Source organism: Epinephelus fuscoguttatus, linkage group LG7 (genome assembly GCF_011397635.1).
Source record: "Epinephelus fuscoguttatus linkage group LG7, E.fuscoguttatus.final_Chr_v1".
Taxonomy (NCBI): Eukaryota; Metazoa; Chordata; class Actinopteri; order Perciformes; family Serranidae; genus Epinephelus; species Epinephelus fuscoguttatus.
The window spans coordinates 24,533,581-24,556,138 of NC_064758.1; the positions used below are offsets into that span (position 1 = coordinate 24,533,581).

General features: G+C 39.8%; 3 protein-coding genes across 11 annotated transcripts; all 3 read right to left on the bottom strand.

Moving 5' to 3' along the window:
• Positions 1-423: 423 nt before the first annotated feature.
• Positions 424-8,730, bottom strand: znf740b (zinc finger protein 740b). Its single transcript, XM_049580841.1, is given in 7 exon segments — positions 424-3,357; positions 3,520-3,698; positions 4,202-4,274; positions 4,365-4,499; positions 5,503-5,736; positions 5,926-6,076; positions 8,632-8,730. Coding segments are annotated over 6 exon segments (816 nt in total). The 5' UTR covers positions 5,971-6,076; positions 8,632-8,730; the 3' UTR covers positions 424-3,207.
• Positions 8,731-8,792: 62 nt separating this feature from the next.
• Positions 8,793-15,981, bottom strand: csad (cysteine sulfinic acid decarboxylase). 8 transcript variants are annotated; one of them, XM_049580845.1, is made up of 15 exons: positions 15,774-15,981; positions 15,094-15,168; positions 14,869-15,011; positions 14,654-14,780; positions 14,484-14,574; positions 13,062-13,284; positions 12,888-12,967; positions 12,544-12,598; positions 12,252-12,368; positions 12,104-12,168; positions 11,877-11,958; positions 11,576-11,775; positions 10,808-10,859; positions 10,431-10,520; positions 8,793-10,246 (listed from the first exon to the last, which is right to left on the bottom strand). In XM_049580845.1, the coding sequence occupies exons 2-15, from the start codon at positions 15,116-15,118 to the stop codon at positions 10,073-10,075; spliced, it is 1,524 nt and encodes a 507-aa protein (XP_049436802.1). In that variant the 5' UTR covers positions 15,119-15,168; positions 15,774-15,981; the 3' UTR covers positions 8,793-10,072. The 8 variants fall into 8 exon arrangements, with proteins under 8 accessions (XP_049436802.1, XP_049436801.1, XP_049436800.1 ...); XM_049580844.1 differs by having other exon boundaries at positions 15,094-15,195; XM_049580843.1 differs by having other exon boundaries at positions 15,778-15,980.
• Positions 15,982-18,360: 2,379 nt separating this feature from the next.
• On the bottom strand, positions 18,361-21,887 carry zgc:174906 (uncharacterized protein LOC571548 homolog). Of its 2 annotated transcripts, none has more exons than XM_049580851.1 (4): positions 21,751-21,887; positions 20,179-20,506; positions 20,005-20,085; positions 18,361-19,919 (listed from the first exon to the last, which is right to left on the bottom strand). In XM_049580851.1, exons 2-4 carry the CDS (start codon positions 20,492-20,494, stop codon positions 19,639-19,641), a joined length of 678 nt encoding a protein of 225 aa, XP_049436808.1. In that variant the 5' UTR covers positions 20,495-20,506; positions 21,751-21,887; the 3' UTR covers positions 18,361-19,638. The 2 variants fall into 2 exon arrangements, with proteins under 2 accessions (XP_049436808.1, XP_049436809.1); XM_049580852.1 differs by having other exon boundaries at positions 21,644-21,887.
• Between the last annotated feature and the right edge of the window lie 671 nt (positions 21,888-22,558).

The window sequence follows — 22,558 nt, forward strand, 5'->3', positions numbered from 1 at the left end:
TAACTAAAGCATTGTGTGATCAGTTTGAATTACCACCAGTGTGGGAGAACATTTTTAAGTGTTTCTCCATCACTGTGCTTAAGAGAAAATTGTTCCTCATGTGGTCAGTGATGCCACCTGCTGACTAGACTGGAGCATTACTTATTTTCTGAAATGTTTTGCAGTCTGCTCTGAAAGATTCGGTGAGTAATGTGCCATTTAAAGACAAGTAAATCAATTTCTCATTTTATGTTGACCGAGGCAGAAGACAACTGAACTGAGCCACAATGATTTATGGGTATTTCACGTTGTCCTCTGAATATACTATCGGTCTGACAGAGATTCACTTTTGCTTGCTAGAAAATATGAATAAGGGAAATCTTGATCCTTTAGAAATATAACTTTAGAGCCAGTGTTGCAGAAAATGTGAACAACATGCATCTGTTTAAAAAGTGTAACAGCTTTATTGAGACTTGGGGCCCTAAAACTCCGTTCACTACAGTTTGATTGAGTCAAAATTGATTTCACTTCAACCCTGAAATGACAAGAAAGGTGGGGCTCACATTTAAAAAAAGAAATTCTCTTTACCAAAACAAATGTATACAAGATCCTCCAACGAATACATGCAAAATAAAAATGAAAAAATATGCTGTCTAATCATGGCTGCTATGCTAAAAAGGGCAAGAGTGACAGCTTTTATTTGACTCCTAATAGAAAGTTGAAGGACGACCATTTTCAGTTGTCTTAAAAAAAAAAAAAAAAATCATCAGACTAAGATTATAGCTTTGTAAATACTTTGATTTCTGTTTGAAGTGTAGGTCCCATACATACTATATTCTACCCCTAGTACAATTTAAATATATATTAACTTCATAAAAAGTAGGTGAGTCAGTAACGGGCCCCAGACTCCTTTCACACAATCTAAAAGTCTGACAGAAACAGAAGTACCAGTCTACAATACAATCCTCTACAACAGAGCTAACATCTTCAGTCCAGTGTTTACAGTCTGATTTCATCACACAGAGGCCTGAACATAATATCGTGTAGGTTATCATCGTAGAAAAACACCACGTGGACTTCATATTCTCCCGTCCACTGCTCGTCATCTTCACTGAAGATGCTCACAGTTGAACTGGAGATGAAATGACATGGCACTGTATTCGATCACATTCAGTCGGGTCAAGATGGAGGCGAGCTCTTGAAATTTATGGATTGAAATCTTTAAATCTATCTGGGTGATTATTATCATGGGCACTGAATTTTACTAGTCAAAACCAAATTTCCACAGTGCCTCCACTGAAAATAAATTTAAGGTTTTTGACTAGTTTTAAAGCTACAGTTGGTAACATTTATAAAAAATAAATATTTGTTATAAATGCGGAAACTGTCATTACATCCACACAAAAGTACATGAGCAGATTCTTTAAAAAAAAAAAAAAAAAACTAATCAGAGCCGAGGAGTGTCTTACGCAGCTGGCCATCACTGTTCGGGAACTGTAGCCGAACTGTCAACTGTTACTGTATTGCCTATTTCCCACCTCAAATGTTGTCAGAAACATATTTTAGTGTACTGTTTAGCTGCATAACGAAAATGTTTGCTCTGTTGGTGGGCGTTGCTTTCTTTCCAGTTGTTTTAGAGTGTTTTCAACATGGCACCCGGGTCACAAACGTCCTTATATTTGATCAGCGTTGCCTAGTTTGATAGTTCAGTTGCAGTTCACAAGCAGTGGTTGATGTGACTGACAGCTGCGTTCAAGACTCCTCTGCTGCTTGCATATTTCCTTAGAAGCACAACAAGAAGGAGGAGGAACATGCTTTCTTTCAAAGATAATTTGTCTCATATCCTACTTCGTGGATATAGTGACACATTCAGCACATGACAAGAAGTTTATCACAGTTACCACCTGCAGCTTTAATCGGTTTTGTGCTACAGTACTCTCATGAACTGTTGTTAAATGTTGTGATTACAGACAACACGCTGACCCATCCTCACTTACCAAAATACTTTTGAAAGGACGGACATCTTTCAGAGTGAGAAAAATCTATTAACGCTGAGCAGGGGAAAAAAAAAAAAAAAAGCCTGACAGTGGTTTCTAGGAACAAAGAGACAATAAACACAATGCCTTTATACTGAAGGGGTTCTTACAGAAGCACCTAACAGGTGGTTCCTACATCCAGTTATTATATAAAAAGAAATCACTATCTTTGTTCAAGAGCGTCAAAGAAAAGAATCTGGGCTCTTGCTACAAAACCTGTCACCCTTTAACTATATGTCAACAGTGTAACCTATGAGGAGTCAGGACAAGAATCCCTTTAAAACAAGGTAGAACAGTGAATACGTGAGCCAACAGTCGCTACACAACTTAACTAATGCCAAGATTAGCTTCTAGTTAACTTTTAGTGTTCTTCAACCTGTTTGTATGCATCACCAAACAGGGATGCATCTGTAGTATTTTCAGTTTACAACTAGGCGGACAGCAGGTAAGAAATTAGTTTTTAGATCCACTCAAAAATTGTGTGTTTAAAAAAGGCAACCCTCTACATGAAGTGAAAATGGATCACCAGTTTACTCTGCGATAAGCCCCTTTTATGATCAGTGTTGTCAAAAATAACAATAAATTTCAGATGTGTTACGCACACAACACCTACATTATTAGACAGGCGGCAGCATGGACCACAAGTCTGCTGTGACCTTTCACTTCTGAGCAGTAGCTGGTACATTATTAGTAGCACAAGGAACTCAAAATGAGAAGAAATCAAACACTAAAAAGCTACACAGTTCTGTATGAGTCCTTTAGTGAACTGTCCGTATGTAGTAAAGTACAGCATTGGGGTTGATGCAGGTCAACTAAGAGGTGCTGTACAACAAATTGACAGTCAATGCAAAAATACTTGCAATCCCTCGGCAGCAATACCAAAAATATACCTGCGACCTTTCAGCTAAAAGGAGTCATGTTTGTTAGTTTATTCAGTTATTGCCATAATTCCAAGACCTATTGTCCAAGATGTGAATCAGTCCTTCCCCTTTTCTCCCATATCGCGAGCTGAACAGTAGATAAAAAAGTACAAAAATCCTTTATCAGCTCTGTGACAGAGCTGGTGAGAGCAAAGTAAAGTTTGGTTGTGTTTAAGCTAGGGTGTTTTCAGGGTACAGTACTGTTGAGCTCCAACGTGCGACGTCACTGAGCCACTGCTGCTGTCTGTAGGGTCTCTCTGGGAAGTGGAGGGTCAGACAGTCAGACGGTTGTTGGAAGGCTGTAGGGGGCTCCAGGAAGCTGGATGGGCAGATGCATCCTGTGAGTACTGGCTTTCCTCTTTGCACATCCCAACTGTACATAGCCGTCGGTGTCTCAGCAGTCTGTCTGTCCGCGAGAAGTTCTGGAGCCAAAAAAAGACGTGTGTTTCAGTCAAAGTGAGAAGAACGGTACTACGGACACTGCTAAGACTGATGGACTTTTGTCGTGAGATCCAGATTTATGTGCAAACATTTAAAAGTACATGTAAAACACATCAGCTCTACTGAAACAACAGCTTACTGACCTGATGGCAGCGATCACACTGGTACGGCTTCTCTCCGCTGTGCACCCTCTTGTGTCTGTCCAGGTGGTAACGCTGAATGAACCGCATGTCACACGCGTCACAAGCGAATGGCTTCTCTCCTGTTAACAACCACAGGTGGATCATTTAGCTATATTTATCAAGACTCATGGCATATTTTACTGGATTACAGACACTTAAAAAATCTGTTACTATATTAATTTGGAGTTAAAATTGCTTTTTTGGGTATGGACTAACACAGAACCAGGTAGAAATATAAGCATTACAACAAATTAAAAACATGCCATTTACAAACAAAAGCAACAGAAAAAAAAGATACATCATGGTGGAAATGGACTTTTTTTTTTTTTTTTTTTTGCTAACCTATAATTATGACGTAAATGTTGATTCTACAATGTAATGGCAGTAGTTGTTAGGCTCTGAGGAAAGTAGAAAGTGATCCAGTTGTTTATTTCGACTTTAAAACAACTGGATCGTTTTTCACCCACTGTAGTTCTTCATATAATAATTTAATAAAAGTCTAATCCAAGCTGATGGAGCTGTAGAAGGGTGGATGCTCACAAAAAGTGACCTCACTACTCATTACACCACCCTAATTTCCCAAATAACCACTACATCCAAACAGGCAAAGAAGGCCTCACTGAAGTGAAAACACAAGCTGTGCTCACACAGATGAAGTTTTTCTGGACTTTCAAGGAACTGTCGTCATCGTCCATATCCATCGGTGAAAGTAGATGCTGACAATAATAATAAAAATATCAGTTGAAAGTTAACTGAACATCAAGAGTAGATCTCTGCACACAGTGTAGCCTTGTAACAATCCTTACCTCCACTTTCTCTTTGACTTTGCTGGATGACCCTGATTTTTTGTGTTTCTTCTTGGGTTGCATATTCTGGTTCGCCTGCACGTCCTTTCCATCCATCATTCTTGATGAGTGATAATCCCCGTCTTTTCGGATCAACTTTAGGAGGAGGAATGGTAGTGGGTTAACTGCACTGCACCCATCAGTTTGCCACCGAGAGTGTTAGTCTGTGGCACATGCTAAAACACGCTAACTTGTAATCAAGCAACAAAAACATATTCACATATACAGGGTAACACTTCAGTCTATGACCACTGAATAATGAATGGTTTATAACACACTTTAATGTACTTAAAAGTAGATGTAATTATTTAATAATGTATTTGTCAACAACTATAATTCTACCTCAAAAAATAGAACTTCTGTTAACTAGAAACTAGAAGCTCAAAGCTACACCGATACCTCCTGTGTGCACTCAAGTGGAGGCTGATGTAAACAGATGACTGCTGCATTATAGTGTGTTACAGACAATTTATTCAAAGTTGTATAGTGTTTACAAATGCTAAAATGGGGGGTGGTCATAATGTGTAGAGTCAGAGTAATCCCTCTCAAACATCACTTATGACCCACTAGTAGTGTATAGGGATTTATTTATCTGCCCTCTGCCTGTATTTTCTTATTTTCCTGTGTTAGGGATGTTTAAGGGAGTGCAGCTTTAGCCAATAACAGCACACAGGTGACACTGGGACTTAATAAAAAGGTAGCAGCCAGGTAATAGCAGCACACATTGTCAAAATGGGGGAGGATCTGGGATTGGCTTTCACTTCTACTTAAGTTGGGGAGCACTGGAGAAGATAATGAAGAGTGACATGGATTTGGTCAGGTAGGTGCCAGCAGTTAGCTTAGTTAACTCGCTTAAGTATTGGCTTTTCCATTACAACAAATGTAATGTTCCTACAACAGTACAGTAGCTTTGAGTGTATGTACATGTGTAGGGAGGAGGGGCCAAGTTTGAATGTTGTCTTTACAAACAGTAAACAACAGTTCTTCATAGTATACCTTTAAACTACTGCAATGACATCTATAATTAAATTAAAACATTTTCACGACAACAAGGTTTTAACAGACTTTCTGAGTGATCCCGTCCAGTTTTCTTTCTCACCAGTGGCGGACAGCTCCCGGCTGAAGGCTGGCCCATGTGGCTGTGGTGGGGTTGTCCATGATGGACCTGGTGTCCATGGTGATTGTGGCTGTGCTGCGAGTGGGTTTGGTGGCTCTCAGGACTGGCCCTGTGCCCTTGTCCCAAGGGTGACATCATCCTCTTCTGGCCTGGGATGTTGTTGGCTTGCATCAGGGCCATGCTGGACAGCACCGCCTCGCAGCCCAGCAACCCAGCCTAGCAACACAAAAAAACCCACGTCAGAGTAGAGAGAGGGGGCTGAAGGACTCCTCATGGAGACAAGGAGTAAGGGGAAGGAGAGGGAGCTGAGTCATGGGAGTAACAGAGAAATGCACTGGCATCAGGATTGGGAGTACAAACTAAAAACATGAAGGTGATTCTGGAGATGAGGAGACTTCCACTGACCCATTTCATATGGTCTCGAACAGAGTTGTTGGAATGGTGGGTCATCGCCGTGGTTTGAATGCGTGTGTGTTTGGGGGAACAGAGGGGGCTTCACTTAGGATGAGGGGTAACAGAAGAGACCACACCCACCCAAATCATCAGGGGCCAAAGCCTGAAAGTAGAGGCATGACAACATGAAGGCCAACATTTCCACACGCTGGAATCAGGAGCTGGAGAACCAGACTGATCTAATAAATTTCACAAATCAGCAAATCTGAATATATGACCAGAAATTTAGATCCAGCATTAATATGTGCAGTTTATCAGGCAGGGAAGCCCCAATGGTTTGGTGCATGCCATGTTTCCATGGTTGAGAGAAAGCACAACAGTCAGATTGAGAAACATAATGACATTCAATGGGAAAATAGAAACAGTCAGTAAGAAAATGTAAGTATGTATGATTAAACAAATGCTTCACATATGAGGTGATACTGAAATACATAAATCTCAAAATGAGCTGCTGTTTTACGGCAGCAAGTGTACTGTAAAACACAATTTGTATATACATACAATTCAAACACTGGTTAGGGACTCTCTTATCTTCCATGTTTGCACTGTTCTGAAGAGAAACGTGAAGTGCTATACCCTGCAGCCAGTGAGCTTTTAAGTTGAACTTTGATTATTTTATAAACAGCTGAACATCCAGTGCACAGAAATGATTTTACAACTCAAGTACATTAAAAAATATCTGCCTTCTTCAGCAGGTAAGATCTACCTTACTCGTGACTGAGAAACCTTTATTACTTCTTTCATCCTTTAGTATGTGGAATAGCAATTTTATTGCTTAGTGTGACTGGTTCAACACATTTCGTTAAAATCTATAACATACAGGAACAGTTGTGTGAGCTATTAGACCTACATACTTAACGATGAATTTTGAAAATAGGAGTAGCACTTCGTTAGAGAGTTAGAGCATTTAGACTTGGGATCAAAAACTTGCCAAGATTTGTCAACAAAAATGTAACCAAGACTATAGACAAAACTAAAGAAATAAAATGACATCTCACTCTACTTCTATAGACAAAACAATTCCTGTTCATTATTGTCACAAGGTGGAAAACTATGGCAGAAAAACAGCTTTCCTCTCATGATGTGGTATTTGGCATATCCTCCTGAGTCCCTGTGCCATCATGTAAGGACATTATATTTTGGCTTTACTTGATCTTATACTTCATTCTTCTTAATTTAGACCTGTTGTCCTTGTTCGTGGTTAGAGCACAATACAATAATCCATGTAAAAACAAGATGGCAGCCATTTCTGCAAAGTCAGTCTGCAGCTGATCCTGACACAAAAGTGGACAAGGTACAAAACCTGATCACATTTTACTTGTTTATTTATGATTAGTAAGGTTTGTAGTTTGTCTGTATCTATGGATATAGCTTTACTATTGTCTCGTTTGAGGACTTTGGGACTTTATGGCAGTTGACAATGTTTCTTTTTTTATACTTATCAAATCCCAAATAGATGTGAGAAATTAAAAATGCATACCAAACAAAGTTTGGGTCTTAGGAGGATAATGTACAAGTAGCAGTTTAACCTTTAAGTTAAAGATAATAACCACAAACTCAGCGGGGAAGGCTTATATAACTGGCACTGAAAAGCAAATGATTTAATATTCACATGTTATTCCCTAACAGCGAGGTAACAATGCACGTAAGTCCTAATTAACTAACAGAGAATGTGCCTCAGGGGGCATTAAGAATATTTTAGTTAATGTCTTAAAGCTGAACGGCTCCCATTTTAAGAATTCATAAATGTTAATCCTATAGCCTCAATCTGTTCAAAAATATTTGTAAACACAAACATCTCTCTCCAAAATCCAAAAGCTAGAGTGCTAAAACTCAAATTTGTAATGTCATGGGGTATAAAGTCTGGTATAAAAAAGAAAACAAACATTATGTGAGTCCACAAAATCAGTCTCTCATTAATTAATTGTCTATGGAGCAGCTCTGGTTTCTGGCTTTGAGAGAGAGCAGCTCATGTCCACAAATACTGATTGAACTTTCTTAGACCATGTACTGGAATACATACTGGAATTCCCTATTTAGGTGGTATTTTCCTTTAAATTCACATCAAGTAGAGTGTGAATGCAGTTATTTTCCTATACATAGTAAACGAACACTGCTCTTCATCACTTTAGTGGGACATGTTTGCTTGCATAAATGCATTTCTCTTAAAGCTGAAAATGACACGAGGTCTAATTTATAAAATGATGCATCTAAGCCCAAGTGAGCTCGCTAGCTTCTAATCCTAAAACGCTGTAGTCCCGGTTAAAGAAGCGACCATCTCTACACAAATGGTCTTTATAAATACAGCGGGGCTCCATCTACAGCACCCTGGGGAGGCTGTTTGTATTTATACACGATATTTAGACTATAAGTTTAAACGTGTGAAGTATGCTTTACAGTCTCTGCTGTATGAAACAGAAAAGGCTAAGCTGCTAGCTAGCCAGTAGTTGGGTTTTGGGACAACTCTTGTATGACTGAACCCCCACCCCCCGCCCCAGACAACACAACAACAGCCAGGCAGGCAGGGCGTGCGGGCTCAGCGCCGACCACTAAACACCAGCTCCCTGACCGGCTGCAGCCGTTAGACACACACCGGAGGCGGATTATAAAACAAATAAAGAGCCGCAACTGAAACGCGACGGAAAAGCGGCTGCTTACCTTTTGGTTTTTACAGTTTTGGAGGTTATTATTTCTTGTCGCACTTCCAATTTTTTCTCAGTTTACAAACACTGACAGGAAACACCACCGGAAGTGCTCCACAGGGAGTGTGGTGATTGGCCGGACGCCACGTCACGTGATTGAATTGGAGTGACCCCCAATGGCGGCCATATTTGTGAGGGAGTGAGACCTGCTGGCAGATTTCAATAAATAGCCACGTTTTAATGACTTCTTATTGTTTAAGTTTCGATAATTCATTGGATTTAATGATAAACCTCATGATCCTGCTTGATGAATTTCATATACACAAATGTAAATTTGCCAAATCCTGCCCTGTTTAGAAGTTTTTGGTATTTTTTTAATTTATTCCAATGCAGTCTCAAGAACTTGTAAATAATATGAAAAGTGTATCTACCATACTTCCCTATAAACAGTTACTTGGTGATCCATCTACTACATAATTTTAAAATACCGTCTACTTAAAAAACCATAATGTTTAATTTCAATCTGTCATTTTTTTTTTTGACAATATGTAGTATCTCTGGAATGACTTTGTACAAGAAGCGTAGATAAAGACAGGGCAGGCAGGGCAGTTGACAAATAGGCTATCAAGTCTGTATTTGATCATGTGACGAGACAATAAGATTATATGGTAACTTGTGTAGGCGCATAAATAGTGACTTGCATGCACTAGTTCCTGTCATAATAGCGGGACTATTGCAATTACCTTACGCTAATGCTTTATACAGTTTACTTTCTAAAAAAAATAGTTCACATGTATAAATGTATAATTTTTTCAATAAAGTTTATTAATAAAATGTGAAACAGAAATGTAATCAACTATTTTTTAAATCAATAAAACATCAAGTCATTTTATTCCAAACAGCTGATTTTGTTGCTTTCTTTGTCTTACATTATAGTTGAAGATAAGGTATGTTGATGTTTTATAGAACAAAATATTAATGAAAATAATGGTTGCATTTCTAGAGTTATGGAAGCAGATAAAGGTGATAAGTTGATTGTAAAGTCTCTGACTGAAAGGTTTCTGTGTTCCACTCAGAGACTTTATGATGGACAAAAAGTAAAATATAACAGGCTACATCTCCAAATGTTAGGATAAAAATTCTCCAACTCTGCACAAATGGTTTCAAAAAACTGTCTAGTGAACTGATTTTAGAACAGCTGTTAGATTCACTGGAAAACAAATGAAGGCCCAGTACTTTATCTAATCATTAATTAATTTATTTATATTTGTATCAATGGTCCTCAGATTTCAGAGTTCAGTATCTCTTGTTACAGTAGCTGTTTTAATGACGCAAATCGTATCTCCCAGTTAGAACAGTGATGTTAGAATCTGACACTTTACAATGGCAGGCTTTGTGCACAATCTCTAAATTCTAGAAAGACAAGGGCTACAACATCTTATAAGTTGTGTTTTTGTTCACAAGTCGTTTCCCAGTCTTTCAGTTTCATCAAGGAAGAAGTCCATATCTTTCTGCGAAATCAACGGAGACAAAACAACAATGCGGAAAAAGTTGACCTTGTTTCCCAAAGGCTGGTAGCCCACCATCATAGTGCCTTGTTTCATCATGCGCTCCTTGATTACCGGAGCTACCTGATACAAAGAACAAAACACACACACACACAGTCAGCTGTTTTTTTTTAAATTAAGTATACATACTACAAATAATTAAAAAGTTGAGTCTGAGTGCTTAATGCATGTGTGCAACAGAAGAGTTAAACATCTAATATCTTTATTCTTTATGTTGCCAGTCCACTGACGTAATACAGAAACTTACTTTTGCCAGTTTGTCCTGGTAATCTGCATCTCCTTCCTTCCCCCTCAAACTGGGTGGTATGAACCAGAAGCATACATTCACAAACTCTGGCTGTACATGGAGACAGAAACACATACAGTACTTTGAAATTAAATTGTTATGGATATCTTAAGGCACTGAACCCCCAAGCTGCTCCTGGGGCGTGGTACCATATCCGATCCTGCGCTCCCCCCTTAATTGCATGTGTAGTATGTAAAAAGAGGGATATGTAGAAGTTGCATTTCAGCTACCAGTTGCCTGTGGATTGTGTGGATTTAACAAATAAAGAATAAATTGAAATTTAATTTGCAGGGAGAAAACAACTCATCTTTCTCAGTATGCTTGAGATGTTTACTTACATCACGCAAAAGATGAAACCCTTCTCTTTTCTTCATCTGCTCCACCAGATACCTGCCGGAGAGATGATAATTTTCACTTTCTGTTGGTCTGGATCACAACTCAGCTAAAAGTTTTCCTAAAATAAATGAAGATTAAAATAATAATATTCCTGCTGTATTATTCAAGATTGGATTAGATGTCAAAAGTAGCCTACAAGTATCCTAACCTGTGCAGGATGGCCCAAATGTACCTTCTTTCTGATATTTACCCGCAGGAAAATCAACACCTATGTAGCTAACTCACTGATAGACGGTTAAATTATTTTGACGTGCAAAAATTGAGATAGACGAATACATTCGTTCATTTTATTCATATTATCGGTTATCCTGTTGGAGGTTGCTGGAGCCTATCCCAGTTGACACTGGGCAAGAGGCAGGGTACACCCCCAACAGGTCGCCAGACTATCACAGGGCTGACAAATAGAGACAGACAACCATTCACACTAACATTCACACCTACGGGCAATTTAGAGTCACCAATTAACTTGACCTGTGGGAGGAAGCCGGAGTTCCCGGAGAAAACCTACGCTGACATGGGGAGAACATGCAAACCCCACCCACGAACCCTCTTGCTGTGAGGCAGCAATGCTAACCACTGCACCACTGTGCCGCTAACAGATAGCAGATAAGTAGCATCGCTTTTAAACAACGCCTCTTTAAGATCAGATATGTTTTAATTTATTACCCAACCTATGTCAGGCTCGTGTTGTGCTACAGCTGCATACCTACCTTGTGTGAACAAAAGCTTTGTCCACACGCTCGGCTAAGCCAGTGGAGCCAACAGCTTTCCACATCAACCACAACTTCAGACAGTCGACCTTGCGGCTGCACTGCACCGACTTATCCCCCACGTCTAGGTTCACATCATAGAATTTGTCTTGCTGGAAGAGGTATGTGGCGTTGGCACTGTGGCACTTCTTCAACAAGTTCTGAGGAAGAGGAGAACTTAGTGACAAAAAAGTTCAAAAAGTTCAGAGGTACCTTATGATAAACATTATGATGTGTGATGGATAATGCTGTAGCCTCATACCGTGGTATCCTGTAGCAGCAGGGCAGAACACTGCAGGCCGGCCACCAGCATCTTGTGTGGATTCCAGGCTACTGAATTTGCTCTTGTCACACACAGACACAAAAACACACACACCATAAACAATGTATCATCTGTATTTTCTCTATGACCATATCTGCCCAACTATGTCAGACAAAACGTGCCTTCCTCATAATGAAAACGCATTTTTCAGGCATGCATATTAATACCTGTCAACCCCTTTCATCAAATGTCTGTGTTGCTTGGAGAAGAGCACACTCCCTCCCCAGGCAGCCTGAAACACACCATAAAACACACAAATCTCTACATGTTCTTACATCTGATAGACATGGACTATTCTTCCACACGAGGACTTACGTCTACGTGCATCCAGAGCTTGTGTTTCTCACAGACATCAGCTATGCGGTCCAGTGGGTCAAATGCACCCTGCACTGTGGTCCCTGATGTGCAGCTTACAAGGAAGGGCACTGCACCCTGGTGGAAACAGACTAAATGTGAACACAGTTGTCTTGTACTTGGTGCTTTCTGCTTTGCAAGACGTACAATACGTTTTACAGTGAGTAATACCTCACTATTAAAACCAATACAAGTAACCCAAAACCCAGTGATACTGTAGATCTGAGTGCTTACTAAATATCTGTGAATTTACCTGAGATTTTGACAGTTTTATCTTTTCATCCAGGTCCTCTGGAATCATGCGGCCTCTGACGTGAGTATGGAAAAAGACAAAGAAAAAGTTATCATTTTTAGTGTTTGGAATAAGCGATGAAAGCCAGTAAATAATGCAGTAACACCCTAGGTGACGCCTTCAGATTGCTTGTTTCATATTAACAATATCCAAAAATCCAAATATATTCCATTTTGATTACATAAAATAGAGAAAAGCTGTAAATTCTCATATTAAATGGAACCGTTTTTCTGAAATGTCAACCTTTTAGAAAGTTGATGGAGTCATCTATTAATCAATTGTCCCTCTTATATTGAACACATTACCCATCATCCACGTTCACCATGACGACATTGTCTGTCCCAATGCCCAGAAAGGCAGCCCCTTTCTTCACAGAGTAATGGCTCTGGAAAGACATCACATAAACTACAGTGTGATCCTCTGACACAGTTTCAATCTCCTCCTCTCCTCAGTGTCATCAGCCCCTGACCATTCCTGACCTCTGGAGATGTAAAGATGGTAAGTCGTGGGAGACCCCACAGCCCCTGACTTTTGACCTCTGGGAAGAGTCGGTAGCGTGCGAGGTTCATAGCGTACATGTTAGAGGTAGACCCCCCAGGACAGAAAAGACCATCACCTTCTGTCCAGCCAACCAGCTGCCGCAGCCCTTTCAGCACCTCCATCTCCATCAGCACAAACACCGGGGCCACCTCATATGTGAAGCTGTGACACACAAAATGTATTTTTAGGACTGTATTTCATATTGTATAGCTTTTCACTACACATTTTACACAGGCTGCACAAATATTACCCCAGCTCTGTGTAAAATTAAGAGCGCATGAGTTGTCTGCACATCGTTCTTAAAATGGTGGTGGCTGAGCCAGCAGCTAACTTTAGCTAACAGTGCTAACTCTATAAACAATGCTAAACTAAGATAACGGTGCTGACAGAACTACCTTTGTTAACCAGGGTGAAACTGGAGCATGGGCACTATACTTCCACGACAATGTGTTCAATATCAGCAGTACCTGCCGTATGAGTGCAGTGCAAAGTGTCAACAATGAGCTAGCCAGTGGGATACAGACATGTACACCACAATAAAGTACAGCGTGGCTTCATTCTCTGCTCAGGACTCCACTACATCTTTACATAGCAATAGTAGTTTGCTTCACTTGAGTATTACTACAGTACATTTATTTAAAGGCTATAGTGACATTGAACTTTCCAGATTCAGATTTTATGTACAACACATATTGTCCAATATGAGTCTTTCAATAAAAAATGTTACATTTAAGGCTTCGGAGGGGCGAACGGGGAGAACTTGTTCGGATGCATGTTAACGAATCCCTCCAGATCTGTCATTTATTCTGCCTGGTTTTCCATGCAACTAATTGTTCTTTCATTAAGGCCAGGGAACTCCCAGCTGCCCTCTGATAATCCCTTCACTCCAGTTTCACCACCTGCTCCTCCCCCTCACTTACCTGCTTCCAGCTTCTCTGATTATTACCACAGTGATATATACACTGGCCCACTTCCACAGGGCCTTTGCCAGATTGTGTTCTGCATTATGCAAAGCATGCCAGCCTTTCTTGAGCCTTCTGCTTCTGCCTGCTTTTCCAGACTCTAAATCGTTGCCTCTGTTTACCTACCTGGATTTGATCTCTGCCTGTTTCTTTGATTAAATATTTTGGACTTGCTCTTAACTTGTTGTCTGGAGTTGTGCTTGTAGATTTACGTCTGTTCTGTCTGTGCCAGCCGACGTTACAGGCTATTGCTACCTTTACTTCTTAAACCACTACCTAACACAGTCATATTACCGTATTTATTGTTTTATTTGCATCATATTTTACAGACTTAGTCACCTATTCCCTGTATAATAATGTGCTTAAATGCTCTAGTCGTACATTATGTTAAATTCTTACAGGTTAGTGTTGAGAGCCTCAGTGACGAATCGTCCAGCCAGGGCGTGATAGTCCACTCCTGCAAACTGCTGATTAAAAAAACGAGGGTGACCTGAAAGAACCAAGAAAAATCTCATTATGAAAAAAGGGTCAGCCTATTTAAATATCTCCACAGTCTCTGGCACCCTTACTTGTCTTGATGCTGTACTTGGCGACATCTTTAACTCTCTGCAGGAGCCGCTGTTGTGGCTCTCCCGTCGGCCTCAGCTCCAGATCCAGCAGCACAGCCAGCTCCTCCGGCTCCTTCCACTCGCAAACCTGCAACAACACATGGATTTTGAGTTTTGTACAGAAGATTCACTGTAATCTGACACCATTGTGATTTTTTTTTATTATGCTTCATGACCTTTTGCTTGACATCTGTGCCCTTGCAGAGCACCTCCTCTATAATTATTTTGAAGGCTTCATTCAGGAAGTGTTGGCCCTCTGAGTGGTCGATTAGTGGCTCATTTAGATCACGGTGATTCGCTGGTCCCTGCTCATCTGCTGCTTTTAGAACAATAACACACATAAACACTTCAAAATGTCAAGTGTTACAAAAAAATATATACACATGTTGCATTGTACTCACCTGAAAATGGATGCATGTCTGCCATATCCACGCCTCTGACAAGTTGGCAAATCTCTGCCCCTTTATTTGGCTGTGCTGACAAGGCAGACAGTAGGAAAATGGCTACAAAGCAAAGGCAGGGTGAGGTACAATAGAAGTGGGAGGGAGTCAACCTTTGTCCCACTGTAAGTTACTTAATGTGTCTGAGGTGAAGAGAAAAAATGGGAGACAGAATATAGTTACCTCTGAGTTATGAGTGTCTGTGACAAAAATAATTGGTTTTATCAATTTACATATGTATTTATCATGAATGAAACAAGATCTTCTAACATATACTTCTCCCTTGATGTCAGCCTGTTTAAACATGATATTTAAGAGCATCAGATTTACTTGCTATCAAAGTATAGGCTACAGACAGTAAAACTCAGAGAGGCAGCAACTAGCTGTGGAATATATGCACAGCTTGTCTGCCCTTCTTTGCATGATGACAAAAGCCAAAATTAACAGACACACCAAAATGCAAGGTGCATGAAACATAGATTCGATTATGAAAATGAATGCATTTATAGTAAGTGAAACACAGCCACAAATCTTTGACCCTGTATTTCATTCCAGGACTTTTAACGGTCCTAACTTTGTCTGTAAGATACAACACAGTAAACACAGTACAACAGAAACATTATTTAACTAAGATGACTTACTTACTTTAGGTAGAAGCACAAAGATCAAGGGGAAATGCCCAATGCAACGAAATCTGCAAGTCCGCACAATGAGGCAGGCAGAAACGCCCTCAGTGACACCGAGCAGCAGAGGACCGAATGAAACCGGGTCGCAGCCATGGCAACAGGTGTTGAGCAAAGACTGTTTATTAGTCGGTATGTGTCTCCCCCTGCCCTCACCACTGCTCACTGACAGGAGGGAAACACCAACACATTTTGATACAAGCAGCGGTGCCCCAACTTTTGTTTGGTATGCACTTTCAGTTTCTCTGAGCTATTTGGGATTGGTAGGACTTGATAAGTAGGGGAGACCGGGGTTAGTTGTCACAGTCCTTATTACAGTTACGCTAGAGGTTGGTGTGACATCATGTTTGGCCTGCTCATTTTATTTTGTGGAATGCACACAAAACATTGAGGTGAGGAGATATTTTGTCTTTTTTTTTATGGGTCAGAGTTTTCATGTTGGTGTTGTTTGTGTACTAAACACTAGGTTATTAGGCCCTGATCACACATAAAGCGTTTTAGCAGCTGGAGCCAGCTTTTTGTAATTGTTTTAAATAAGAATGAAGCTTTTTGCTTTCGTTTTTTGTGTTGCGACGGGCTCCCAGTTTCCGCGCTCTAGGCACCTGGCGTTTTTGCCTGAGTGCTCTGAACTCCGAGGTGAAAAAATGTCAACTCAAAGCCTAAAAATGCCCCATGTTATCTCTCTTTCTTTTTTTTTTTTTCATTTTTTTTTTACCATTACCAATCGGATGATTTTAGAGGCAGGCCTTCTGTGGTGGTCACAACAACAAGTTTACAGTTGGTAAACAATGGAGGACAGCCTCTCACCCTCAACCAGAGCTACAACAAGTACCTTTACCTGTTCATTTTAGGGACTAGATATTGATTGCTGTCAAATAAATAAAACAAATAAACAGTTTACTGATTACACAGGAAGGTTAAAGTAAGGAGGTAAGTCCATGGTTGCCTGCCAACAATAAAAAGGCACAGCAAGTGTTTTATTTTCACTAGTGGCATGCAATTAAAAAAAAAAAAAAGGCAGTGTGGTGCGCTTCATGTTTTGCAACCTGCAAAATGCTTTTTGTGCGAGCGGGGCCTTAGTCATTTAAAGATCAAACATTGTTAAAATAAGCTGTAAAAATCAGAGGGATACCCATTTCAAGCCAAGACCTTAAGCAAGAGTAAAAAGTGTGACAACCAACCCTGGTCTCCAGAAACTAATAACTATATTTGAACAGTACGTACTTTTTGAAAAAAAAGAAAGAAAGATGTGGACAGTGGGTTTATTTTTAATAGTCACAATGAAGTATAAAGCAGTTTATTTCAATGCCTGAACATTTTGTGCAATGACAAAACTGAAAACAATGCAACATTTTGTAATGCTACGGGTCACTACTACAGGGTCACTGTTCATGTCTTAAACAGTTCATCTCAATACCTGAATATGGCTGTGCAAAACAAAATTGCAAATATTTCTATTTCTATATATTCTTGCAGACATTTCTTCATCATTTTGTAGCTCTGTATGAATTTTCCTTGCTCCACACTACAAGCTAGGAATGTCCTCTTTGTAGGAACAGTCTGTCACACCTTACTGGCCTGTATATAAAATGCTGTGATAATACAGTAATAAAGTCCCCATGTCCTCAAATGAGTACTTTTTAATTAACATTGTCTAAGCATCTAAGCTTGTTACTATTGCTAAAATTAATCAAATCTGTATGCAGTATTAAACTACAGATGTTATTCAGCACAAATAAACAAGTTTCAACCATAACATTTGATCAGGTTTTGTGCCTTGTCTACTTTTGCGTTGGGATGGACTGCAGACTAAGGTAAGCAGAATGAAGTATGAGGTACAGCAAACCTAAAATGTACTGTTTTCATACGATGATGCAGGGTCTCAGGAGGATAGACATACAGCTGCGCCTGGTGGAATTGACCCTCCCATCTTCAGAGGGTAAAGGGGGTTAAATCAATTAAAGTAGTGGCATGTTGAGATTTTGCAGCTGCTATAAAAAGTATAAATCAGGTCAAACTGCCTGAGAGGATCTGTTAATTAAGGGTTATATGTGCTAACTGAAACTACAGCAACTGAATACATGTTCATACGTGTTCTGTTGGATACTTGCATATGTTGGAATAGAGGGAAATGAGATTACAGATAAACCTGATAAAAGTGCATAAAATCAGTTATTCATCATGGAGTTGTGACATGGCAGTAAATTTGGAAAAAATGACAGTAAGGGCAGAGAGTATTACAAAATTCAAAAGTCTATTAGAGTTATAAGTGTGATAGAGGTAAATGTAGGACAGAGGATTTTATCAGGGTTAAGGTTAAAACATACAGGACTAAATGCAACTTAACACACCATGGAAAAATCTGTGTCAGATAAATGTGAGACTCGCACCTGGAAGGAATCTGTTGAACATGTGCTGATAGGTTGTAGAAAGTTCAGTGTCGAGGGAAAGAAACTGAAGGACAGGGAGGTAGATATGTCAAAAGAGTGATGCAGTAAGGGTCTGTTAGAGATAGGAGACAAACACGTACAGATGTAAAGGGCTTTATTTAATTACTTAAACAAAACAGGTTTAATATCCAGAATATAACTTCTTTAGAAAGATTGTTTTTTGCTTGTTTTGTAGTTGAGCTGATTTCCAGAAAACATGTGGCCCCTGCTGGCCGATTAAAAGAAGTACAAAGTCAGCAGTCAATGATGGTACAAAACAGTCAATAAAAAGGGCTTTATAACAACTTTGAATCACCCAAACCATGAGAGGTCTTTGACCATACAGTCATAATTATGCTCACAAATTGCCCAAATATTAGGCTGATTGGTCCAGTAGTTTGCAAGATTAGCTGCCAGACAGACAGACAGACAGACAGACACACACACACACACACACACACACACACACACACACACACACACACACACACACACTCATGCATGCACACACTTAAAAGCGCCTGGTCCTCTACTGGCTTATGCCTGGCAGAGATAATAAAAATGACCACTTCTCCTTGACTGAAAGAAGAATAAAAATCCTCAGTACAGACACTTTTAACAGAAAACAAAAGGCACCTATTTCAAAGAAATTTCATAAAGCAAAACTCAGTTTTTTGTATTAAAGCTGTCATGGACAAGAAGTGTAATGCCTACCATACACTAGAAGTCTCTGAATGACACTGTCTTACATCTGAAGACACAAAGTCAGAGTTTTTAGTCACAAGACTGGGGATGTGGCAGGGTCACATGAGATATCATTAAACATGTTTGATTTTATCAGAATGTCACCACAAGAAAAAGACTGACTTAAGACAGCCGGACTGAGTTTAAAGACCACCTTAGAACAAATGATCAACATCAAGGGAGCATGTCACAACTCTAGCAAAACTTTCATGATTTTATGATGATGGACATTTGTCTGCGACAGAGGTTTCACTTTCACTGTCGCTGAAATAAGACCAGCACTGTTGATCACTGACACCTCCCACCACCACTTTAAAAACTTTAACAGTTAAAAAAAAAACAAAGAAACCTCAATAAGAGTAACAGAGGCGGGATCCCTCTTCTGGGACAGAGACACATGCAGTGCACATGGTGTGCACAGAAAAAACCAACATAGTAAAATTACAGTACAACAATCAGGTTGCAACAATATAGACGGACTGTAAACACACATGAAGAACCTTGAACAAAAGGCGTCAGTGGTACTTAATGGCTCTGTGGCGTAATTCTATAAAGTATTCAAGACTTCAAGTGTTATTTATTTCCTGATGTGGAATGACAGTCTCTGTGTTTCAGGGTTCAGTCTCACATAGCACCAGACAGCGAAGGCCTCAGTCAGTCTCCAACAGGAAGTCAATGCTCTCAGGTGGCAGTGCCCAGTCCTCCTGACTGAGCAGCGAGTGCAGGCGAGCAGCGGTGGCTTTCTCCCTCTGGCAGGTGCTCCAGTAGCGCAGCATGGCAAACACTCGCTCTACATGGATTGAATGGTCCTCTTCAATCTGTTCCAGCTTCACATTGGGGATGTCCAGAGCCAGTCTGCCAATCTCCCTCCAGGATCTGCCAATGGTACGAGCCACGGTCATCAGCTGCTTCTCCTTCACTAGGCGAGAGCCTGTGCAATGAGACAGAGGCAGATAAAGCAAGCGGCAGTCTCTATAATGTTTCAAAGGGACAGTTTTGAGTGTAGTGTGACCCACCTTTGGTGCAGATCTGCTTGGCTGGAATGATCTCTTCTAAGTCTGGAGCTGTTTCTCTCTTTCTTGATGTTTCTTTTTTTCCTTATAAATAAAGACAAAAATTATATTTAATATGAAAATTGAACAGTGCTTCATAGTGGAATTGATGAAAATACCAAACGGATTTTGTCCTACCTGTAGCCAGTGTGTTGACCTGCAGATCCTTTAGAAAGCAAAGCAATGGGAAGGTTTCCTGCAGGGCCTGGTCGTTCAGCAGCTCCAGCAGACCCTGCGCTGCTTCAGGACCTCTGTGGATGATGTGATCCAACAGGTCTGTCACCTTGTCACTGGGAACACGGCAGGATTTCACCTGCTGGTAGCCGTGAACAGACAACAGACAGCGAGAGTCTGCATGCTGCAGGACAAAGTCAGCGTCTGCGCTCAGAATTTCTACCAGCTTGACCTTCTGGCGTCTGAGTAGCTGGATTTCTGCTGCTGGATCCTCAGCCATGACCAAATGTCACTGGAATGAGAAAATAAATTGATGGTTGATTCTTTTAATGGAAGGACACATCAAATCTAAAATAACTGCAAAAGCAAAGCAATATATTGTGGCAGTTCAACAAATCTCTGTTATCTTCAGTCCTCAGGTCAGATATTTTACATTTAGATTCTCACAGTGGTGCATGGTTTACTTCTTTAAGTAATGTAAGCTTTACTGTCTTTGGTTAACCCTTGAAAAACCTGGAGCAACATCACTTTTCTTGTACTGCTTTCAGACTTTCAGATGTCTTTCACAAGTATTCAAACCTTTGAGCACCGAGTAAATTGGTGTAATTTCCTTAAAAAAAAAAAAAAACATGGGAAAAATGGCATTAAGCAACTTGGTAAAAAAAACGAACAAACAAACAAACTTTGTTTGTTTTAGGAATTTAGGAAATTATCAAAAAAAAAAACAACTAGGGACAAACTATATGTATAATTACATTTTTTATAATTATGTTACAGAATTACTCTCTTGATCATAATTTTTGGGTTTTTTTTACCAGAAAAAAAATTCCACAAATTACAAAAAAATTAAAAACAAAACAAAACAAAACAAAAAAAACCCGCTATGGGGATAATTATATTTATAATTATCATTATTATATGTTTAAAATAATATTACATAATTATCTCTTTTTCCAGGTAATTTCCTTGTTTGTTTGTTTTCAACTTTCTTTTCTGTTTTATTTTTTGTTGTTTTTTTTTTCTTTTTCATTTTTGCTTTGTACTTTTGGGTCATTTCATCTTCCGCTGCTTATTGCCTTCTTCCCATGTATTTGAAAGAATCCAACCCAACTCGCTCAGGTTTCAAAGGGTAACAGATATCATTTATAGGTAATAGCAGATTATCTACAGTAATTTTTGCCCATTGATCCCCTAGTTGCTGATGAGGCACACTGTACTGTGTGGGAATTTTAGGCTACTGAGGCTGACATCTGAATAAAGGTTATGACCTAGCTTTAAAGACAGTTGATGGGGTTTAAATCCTTGAATGATTCAGAATGATTCATTTTGCACATTTAATAACACATACATGTGTAAGTTATTACCAAGCAGACTCTTTTGAAGTGATCATGTCAATATGAAAAAGCCAGTTCAATGTTGTGCACAATACCTCCATAAATCCTAAAGACTGTTGTCCTCCAGCTCCAGATGCGCCTCACACTAACACAGAGCACGGCTTTATGTCACAGACACCATGAACTCCCATAAGACTCTTACCATTTAATGTAACAGCTGGAGTAATAGGATAAACGCGATTAAACAAAGACAGCTTTCTGCAGACACACGGAAACATTTCCTCTGTTTACATGACTTGGATCACTTGCATCAGACCTCTTTACTCCCGCTGCTGCTTCTTCTTCTTCTTCTTTGTCTGCTTCCACAGACTGCAGCTGAAAATATCTGTTACCACCAGCATTATATTTCTGTGTGCTTCCATCCTGTGGGTGGATGTCTAAACTGCAGGACTCTGCAGTGGCTGTGAGGACTTGATGACATCTGGTGGAAGTGATGACGCATTGCACTCTGTAGTGAGAGAAGCTGTTTAATGGAATAATAACACAATATCTGAATAAAGATAAGATAATACGAGATAATACTGTATTATACAAGCAGCACCTGGGACCACGAGTGACTTAAACTATTAGTGAAATACCTCTGAAGCAATATATCACCACACTTACTACTGCTGTTACCATTAGTCATACTTCTGTTACTGCACACATTATTATGTCACATATATACTGTCATATATTAATATATACCTACAACTAAAATTCATGTTATTGTATCTTTTGTCTTTAGTGTTTGCTGTGCATCTCTCTCTCTCTCTGTCTCTCTCTCTCTGTCTCATTGTGTCGTATTACTGTAAATTTATTATGTTGATCTGTTCTGTATGACATCTATTGCACGTCTGTCTGTCCTGGAGGAGGGATCCCTCCCCAGTTGCTCCTCCTGAGGTTTCTACCGTTTTTTTCCCTGTTAAAGGTTTTTTTGGGGAGTTTTTCCTTATCCGCTGTGAGGGTCC